The following is an 8,664-nucleotide window of genomic DNA, read 5'->3' as shown; positions in this document are numbered from 1 at the left end:
AATTAGGCTAACTTACAAGAGTCTACAACATACAACATATAAAAGCAATGGTGTAAAAACATGTTCTTCATCAACTCCACATCCCCTAGCATGTAAAAGTGGCCCTACACACCCACACTTAACCCAAATGCATACACAATTGCATCCGGTTACTCAGACTTCACCGGTGCACCAAAAATCCTTTTTCAAGCATTTAAACAAACATAATGTGGGCATGAAGTGTGTTCTTATAATTTAACAATGGTGGAACATGGTGGCCCTCCAAATTTTCAACGAAGTAGAGGAAATTCTAGTTTACTATTCCGTATACACATTAAACACACAATTTTCGACCAAAATAAATCACCCACCATAAATATTTCATAGGAACTACATGGGGAAATAGGGCTCTTGGGAATGAGATTATGTTAATCTACTAGTTAGAACACAACAAGAAATAGAAGAGAAGAAGAAGAAATACCTGGAAAAAGGAGTGCAAGAGGGAGAGAAAAACTGAAGAGAAAAAAAAAATATTTTAAATGAAGAAGAAGAAGAGCGTCGACAAAAGCAGTAGCGTTTGATGTGTTTGTTGGTTTTGGGAAGGGATATGGGTAGTAGTATTAGTGTAAATAGGTATTTGGGTTGGGTTAAATGGCTATGAGTTAAGAATAAAATAAATAACGAAAAGAAAGAAAAAAAATATTTAAAACTTACCTGACCCCCCAGCTGGGCGCCTGGCGCCCTGCCTGGCACTGGGGTTTACTTGGCACACTGGTTCGGGCGCCCCAGGCAGCGCTGGGCACTGGCCTGGGCGCTATTCACGTTGATTTTTTTTGTTGAATAAACATCCCGATCCCCCGAGCCTTAAATATACCCAATTTACACGTCCTACACCATTACATCTAGAATTTCTATACCTATAAAGAAATTGCAATACTCTACCTATATTAAAAAGAAAAAGTAGGAAGTTAAACTAGGAAAGCAAATAAAAATTGGGTTGCCTCCCAACAAGTGCTTGATTTAACGTCGTGGCACGATGCAGAGTCTCGCTTACTCATCAGCGAGTACAACCTTGGTCTTCTCACGATTAATCATTCCTCCCAAATAATGCTTCACTCTATGGCCATTCACCAAGAATTTCCTCTCACCATTTAAAGCTCGCAGCTCGATTGCACCATAGGGAGTGACTCTCACCACCTCAAAAGGACCTGACCATCTCGACTTTAGCTTCCCAGGGAATAGTCGTAGTCTATAATTGAATAATAAGACATGTTGGCCTGGCTCAAAGTGACGCGGCTTGATATGTTTGTCATGCCATCTTTTTGTCTTTTCTTTATATAGCTTAGCATTTTCATAGGAGTGTATCCTGAACTCGTCTAACTCATTCAACTGTATAAGTCTTGTCTCACTTGCGGCCTCAAGGTCCATGTTCAGCTCCTTAATGGCCCAATATGCCTTGTGTTCAAGCTCAACGGGCAAGTGACATGCCTTCCCATAAAACAACTTGTAGGGGATGCTCCAATTGGCGTTTTATATGCAGTCCTATATGCCCATAAGGCATCATCCAACTTTGCAGCCCAATCCTTCCTATTCACACTCACTGTCTTCTCCAATATTTGCTTGATTTCTCTGTTTGACACCTCAACTTGCCCACTTGTTTGAGGATGATATGTTGTAGCAACTTTGTGGCGAACTCCATATTTAGCTAGAAGGTTATTCAACAATCTATTGCAAAAATGAGTCCCTTCATCACTAATTAAGGCACGTGGAGTCCCAAATCTTGAGAATATGTTCTTTTTCACAAAAGAGTTGGCCAAGCAATTGCCTCCACCCATTTTGACACGTAGTCAACTGCTAGCAAAATGTATTTGTTTCCTCTGGACGGTGGAAATGGCCCCATAAAATCTATCCCCCACATCTTCTAGAATGTTATTTAAAGGCATCTCATGCCTCCTTGTGATTGTACCCATTCTCTGACATTGGTCACATTTCTTAACGAATGCATGGGCATCCTTGAATAAAGTCGGCCAAAAGAGACCGGATTGTAGCACCATTGCAGCTGTTCTATCTCCTCCATGATGGCCCCATAAGGGGATGCATGACAATCATACAACACTAATTCCACCTCATTTTCAGGAATGCATCGCCTCATCAACTGATCAGCACATTGCTTATACAAATAGGGCTCATACCAGTAGTAGAAGTTCACATCATGTAAGAACCTCTTTCTAGCTTCAGATTGGATTTCGGGAGGAAGTACCCCACTCACAAGATAATTCACATAGTCTGCGTACCATGGGGGAGGGTCTTGGGTTATAGCAAAAAGTTGCTCATCAGGAAATACTTCTTTAATTTGGCCACCCTTCTTCACGTGATCATGATTTTCCAACCTTGATAGAAGGTCAGCTACTTAGTTCTCTGTCCCTTTTCGATCTCGTATTTCCACATCAAATTCCTGCAGCAATAAAACTCGGTGCATCAATCTAGCCTTAGATTCTTTTTTTGTAAACAAATACCTGATTGCTGCATGATCGGTATGGACTATGACTTTCGTTCCCACCAAGTACGCCCAAAATTTCTCAAAGGCCCATACTACAGCTAACAACTCCTTCTCAATGGTGGTGTAATTCAGTTGTGCATCATCAAGAGTCTTACTCGCATAGTAGATGGAATAAAACTCCTTGTCCTTCCTCTGGCCTAGCACTGCCCCAATAGCAAGGTCACTCGCATCACACATAAGTTCAAATGGTAAAGACCAGTCAGGTGCCACAATAATGGGAGCAGTCACCAACTTCTTTTTAAGTTCTTCAAATGCCTTGAGGCAAGCATCAAAGTTGAAAGTTACATCTTTTTCAAGCAGCCTGCACAGAGGAGTAGCAATTTTCAAAAAATCTTTAATAAAGCGCTGATAGAAACCCGCGTGTCCTAAGAAACTCCGAACACCCTTCACTGAAACAGGTGGAGGTAATTTTTCAACCGCCTCCACCTTCGCCTTATCAACTTCAATTCCGCTCCTAGATGCCCTGTGACCTAACACGATGCCTTCTTGTACCATAAAATGGCACTTTTCCCAATTCAGTACCAGATTTGTTTCTTCATAACGAGCTAGCACCTTGATTAAATTCCTCAAGAAATCATCATAAGAAGACCCAAAAACTGAAAAATCATCCATAAACACTTCCACAAATTTTTCCACCATGTCGGTGAAAATGGCTGGTGCATTACAAAGACCAAACGGCATTCGCTTGAAGGTAAAAGTGCCCTAAGGACAAGTAAAAGTAGTCTTCTCCTGATCCTCTGGGCATATGACAATCTGATTGTATCCCGAATAACCATCAAAGAAGCAATAATATTCATGCCCGGCTAACCTGTCTAGCATTTGGTCGATGAATGGAAGTGGGAAGTGGTCCTTGCGAGATACCTTGTTGAGCCTTCTATAATCAATGCAGACTCTCCATCCCGTAACAGTGCGAGTGGGGATTAGCTCATTCTTCTCGTTCTCAACTACAGTCATACCTCCCTTTTTGGGCACACATTGAACCGGGCTTACCCAGTTGCTGTCAGAAATAGGGAAAATGATACCTGCATCGAGCAACTTGATTACTTCCTTTTTCACCACCTCCTTCATAATGGGATTTAATCTCCTTTGCTGCTCTACACTGGGGCGGTGACCGTCCTCTAAAAAGATTTTATGCATGCAAAACGATGGACTAATACCCTTGATGTCAGCTATAGTCCACCCAATGGCCTTTTTATGCTCACAGAGTACTTTGAGCAATTTTTCTTCTTGAGTGCGTCAAGCTAGACGAAATAGTCACGGGCAATATCTCAGAGTTTCCCAAATAAGCATAGCGCAGATGTGTTGGGAGTGGCTTGAGTTCTAGCTTCAGAGCTTCTTCAATAGATGGCCTGGGAAGGGTCAGAGTAGCAGGCCTCTCCAACTCTTCAAATTTTTTAAACCCATGTACATAACTGCAGGATATATCCAATACTTGCTCAATTTCTCCTATTATTTCATCTTCACTATTTTCTACATCCCCAATCAACACTTGTTCCACAGGATCTGTAGGGCTCATATAGGGTACTAACGATGTGGCATCACTCTCCACCACAGAGATCATGGATAACTCTTCATAGTGGGTTGGTAACTTGAGTGCTCTATAAACATTAAAGACCTCCACTTGATCACCCACTCTCATCGTCATCCTTCCTTCGCAGATATCGATAATAGCTCGGCCCGTGGCTAAGAATGGATGCCCCAAAATAAATGGGACTTCCTCATCAAGCTCGTAATCCAAGATAATGAAATCGGTAGGGAATATGAAGGAACCCACTTGAACTAGCATATCTTCAATCACTCCCTCAGGATGAGCAAGGGAGTGATCAGCTAACTGTAAGATAACTGTTGTTGGACGTAGCTCACCCAACCCCAACTGTCTGAACACAGATAGTGGCATCAAATTGATGCTGGCTCCAAGATCACATAAAGCTCGCCCAACAGCATGTTTACCAATCGAGATTTGGATAGTGAAACTACCCGGATCCTTCAATTTCTGAGGTAACTTGCCTTGAATTCTGGAACTGCACTCCTCAGTGAGTGCCACAATCTCGAACTCGGTTAGCCTCCTTTTATTTGCCACAATATCCTTGATGTACTTTGCATATTTGGGTACTTCTTGTAAGATGTTAACCAATGGAATATTAATCTGCACCTGCCTCAAGATATCAAGAAACTTTTTATATGCGACATTGTCTCTTAATTTCTGCAATCTTTGAGGGAATAGAGGTGGTGGCCTTGCAACCCATTATGGGGGTTGCTCAGCCACCGCCTCTCCAACTGGCTTCTCTGGCTCCTTAGATTTCTCTGATGTTGATTCTATAGTGGTTGGCCTCTCATTAAAAGTCACCTATTTACTTTTTTTAGAAAGAACTTCCTCTAGTTGTCTCCCATTCCTCAACGACACGGCATGAAGGGCCGCCCTAGGATTTGCTTCAGTGTCACTTGGAAGAGCTCCAGCTGGTCTAGTGTTTTGAGCACTGGCAAGCTATCCCATTTGACGCTCCAAATTTCTCACTGTTATGGCGAGGGCTTGCTGTTCAACCATCACTTTCTAAGAGAGGGCTTGCTGTTCAGCCATCACTTTTTTCAACATGTCTTAAAGGTGACTTGTAGGACTCGCTTGTTGTTAAACCTGAGGTGGTCTATATTGCTGTTGAGGTGCTTGAGGCCTGTATTGATTCGGAGTGCCCTAGTTTCCACCCCAAGAGAAGTTTGGGTGGTTCCTCTAGTTGGGATTGTAAGTGTTCCCATATTGGTTTGTTTGACCCCTATTTGAATTACCCACAAAGAAGACAGACTCTGGGTTTGCGGGGTATATGTCGCTCGTGTGCCCCTCTCCACATATTTCACAAAAAGCTTGAACCTGTTGTACCTATTTCTTGTTGATACTCAAGTTCATCTGGTTGACTTGATTGGTCAGTGTAGAAATCTGCGCTGATAATGCTGAGACGACATCTAACTCAAGAACCCCTGCAGACTTTTGCACTGTGTGTCTTCCCATCTCTCCTTGCCAATCCGGATTGCTCTTGGAGAATTTGTTCAATAATGCATATATCTCGTCAAAGCTTTTCTCCAACACTTGACCCCCAGCTGCAGCATCTACCACGATATTTGTTTCAAAATGTAGCCCTTCTATGAAAGTGTGAGCTAACACTTCATTCGTCTGATTGTGATGAGGACAGTCTTTGAGTAGCCCCTTGAACCTTTCCCAAGCTGAGTATAAAGATTCTCCCGCTTTCTGTTTGAAGGCAACTATCTCACTTCTGATCTTTGCAGTTTTGCCTGAAGGGAAGAACTTTGCCAGAAATTTTCTTGCCAAATCATTCCATGTTGTAATTGAATTAGCTGGTTCTGCTTTTAGCCATCACTTAGCCTCGCCCAACAGAGAGAATGGAAAAAGTGTAAGCCTCACATAATCTGGAGTGACCCCGTTAGTGATGTAAGTATCACTAATCTACAAGAAGTTCAGAATATGCTGCTGTGGATCCTCGTGTGGAAGACCCATAAATTGCCCGTTTGCATGAAGCAGCTGGATCATGCTCTGTTTCAGCTTAAAGTGCCCAGTGATCCTGGGCTTCACTATACTGGAGGTGACATTAGCAATGCTGGGCATCGCCACCTCCTGAACAACCATGGGTTGCTCCTCTGCCATGTCCACAAGAAATTGAACAAGTGCCTGAATATTGTTCGTGTCCCTTGCTTCCCTCAACCTCCTGTGAAATGTTCTCTCAGGTTTAAGATCAAAGCCTTTAAGTCGGTCTTGGCTCCTGACCCTACGCATTCAATCAAAGTTCCTGAGATCCGAGCAACAATCAAGTAATGTTAGACTTGATGAAATAGACAATTAAAGTAAAAACTAGCAAGTACTTAATATTCAAGTCCCCAGCAACGGCGCCAAAAACTTGTTGCTCCCAAACGCACACGCAAGTATACGTGGTCGACAAGTAATATAATGATAAGTTGAGTGTCGAACCCACAGAGACTTGTGTAAACTACTCACTAAATCACTAAAATTGTTATTCAATCCAGCTAAAATCAAAGTCCAATAATATGATTATATTATACTACAATTCTAAATATAACTAAGTTATCAAGTAACGAGTTAATTGTTGTGTATTCAGTAGAGACAAATATTCCAGGGTTGTGATCGATTCACCGTTCGTATTGTGTTCTAATTAACTCTCCCTTTCATATAATTCACTCAGGGTTGCTAATTAATCGATAAATGCTCTCATAGCCTTCTCCCGAAGTACTACTCACCTATTCTCAATAGATTAACGCCTATATTCCTATGAAATCAATCTATTAAGAACGCATTAAGATCACGATATTTAATTAAGCACGGTGACTAGGTATATTCCTATCCTAACCACAAATCCGCTCCCCCTAAGGGTTAAGATCATGTTCTCTTTAATTCTTCTCTAATCTAAACATGGCTTTCCTAGGCATAGCATAGATAGTAAATAGAACCTAACTGCTGGCCAGACAATTAAACAATTAAACACAGAATTGAAGAAACAACCATATATTGGTGAATTATAATCAAGGTCAAGTCAACGTTAAACAACAATATTCAAGCTAAATCACAGCCCCAGAACAATGGGTGTTTAGCCACTCATGATGTAATCAAACAATTGCATAAGTTTTGATTAATTGAAAAATACTAGAAAAGATGAAGAATTCCGAGATGTTCTTGCTTCTCAATGTTTCTTGCGTGTCTTTTTGCTCCAAGGTGCGTCTCTCCCCCCAAAATTAGGCTTAGTCTTCCTTTTATACGTGTTGGATAGGTCTAGGGTCGAATAGACCGTGTCCTGGGCGAAATAGGACACAATTCGCGTCACCGGCGCCCAACCCGGCGCCAGGCGCCCTCCATAGCGCCCCCAAATTTGTGCATACTATTTTCGGCGCCACAGGTGGCGCCAGGCGCTGCCTGTGGCGCCCAACTGGCTTCCTTTTCCGATTTTGTTCGTTTTAGCTTCAAATCTTGCATGTTTTGCCCTAAATTGCTCCCGAATTATTCCTGCAAGTAAAAATACTTCAAATCAATATAATTCATAGCATTTAACATCCCAAATTCACGAAACAAGAATAAGATATAATGCGATATACATAAAAATATATATACTTTAAGCTAAACATCATGAAGCCCTAATAACACCACAATAATGAACAAATAAAAAATTGTCTGCCATATTGGCAAACTTTTCTTCAAGGGACAACCAACTGCTCAACAGCTAACCTTAACAAATTTAATTCAACAATCTATAACGTGAAATTAACCTGCAACTTTACAGAAGTAGATATACATCTAACACCCCCAAAATGAAGCCGAATGCTCACAAAAACAGCAACCTATTATCTAAACAAGAAAACAAAAGAAATAATATAATAGAGAGCTTGTTTATTTGACCCTTAACCATGAATATTTGGTTCCTTGAAAAAGTTCAACGATATAAATTTGTTTACTCAATATTTTCAATAGTACTCATACCTTATTGTCAAGAATATAGGACTTAAGAAACACTTAATCAGCTTTTGAGAAGGAGTTTCACTCATCCAGCTCTTCAATTCATTGATAAAAACGATTTATGAACCATTTATATAAAATATTGATGACCAATCAATAACTTTGTTGAGAGAAACCCTATCAAACGCGATACCTGAGGCTTTTGAAATAGCGTAGCTAATAAGACATTCTCTTTTTGTCGTTTTAGCGAGATAGTTAGGAATTCTAAACATTTGGCTGTCTCTTCCATCCTAATTAGTTCAAAATGGTAGAAAGAACTTTTTGTTTATGGGGAAGTTATACGAAATCAGAGAGAAGAATTCAACTTCATACTGTATTTATCTAATTTCAATCCTTTCATATTCCTGATATTTCTCCTTTTTCCTTTTAATGCATCACTAAGTATAGCAATAAAGAACGACCATTCATCTTTTTGTTTAGTGCATCATTTAATATATCATTTGATGAAAAATGGCTATTAAGATACATTCGGATGAATTTGATCTACACGGAATGAAACTTCTTAAATTGTCTGTATTTTGAGCATGACTCAGAGAAACTTGTTAATGTACTTGTTTCACTCTTGACCTTTGATTCACATTTCACAAGGAAAACCAAA

At 40.6% G+C, this 8,664-nt stretch overlaps 1 protein-coding gene and 1 non-coding gene across 2 annotated transcripts; one reads left to right on the top strand and one right to left on the bottom strand.

The window, feature by feature from the left end:
* Positions 1-1,912: 1,912 nt before the first annotated feature.
* On the bottom strand, positions 1,913-6,320 carry LOC107806844 (uncharacterized). The gene is made up of 6 exons (XM_075224446.1): positions 5,998-6,320; positions 5,619-5,850; positions 3,749-4,691; positions 3,348-3,657; positions 2,496-2,840; positions 1,913-2,369 (listed from the first exon to the last, which is right to left on the bottom strand). The coding sequence occupies exons 1-6, from the start codon at positions 6,318-6,320 to the stop codon at positions 1,913-1,915; spliced, it is 2,610 nt and encodes an 869-aa protein (XP_075080547.1).
* LOC142166620 (small nucleolar RNA R71) lies at positions 5,706-5,810 on the top strand. The gene has a single exon (XR_012697023.1). It is a non-coding gene; the product is annotated as a small nucleolar RNA R71 (small nucleolar RNA).
* Positions 6,321-8,664: the final 2,344 nt, after the last annotated feature.

The sequence above is a fragment of the Nicotiana tabacum genome, chromosome 11 (genome assembly GCF_000715075.1).
Source record: "Nicotiana tabacum cultivar K326 chromosome 11, ASM71507v2, whole genome shotgun sequence".
Lineage (NCBI taxonomy): Eukaryota > Viridiplantae > Streptophyta > Magnoliopsida > Solanales > Solanaceae > Nicotiana > Nicotiana tabacum.
The sequence above is the reverse complement of the archived record's forward strand: the minus strand, read 5'-3'. Positions and strand labels throughout refer to the sequence as shown.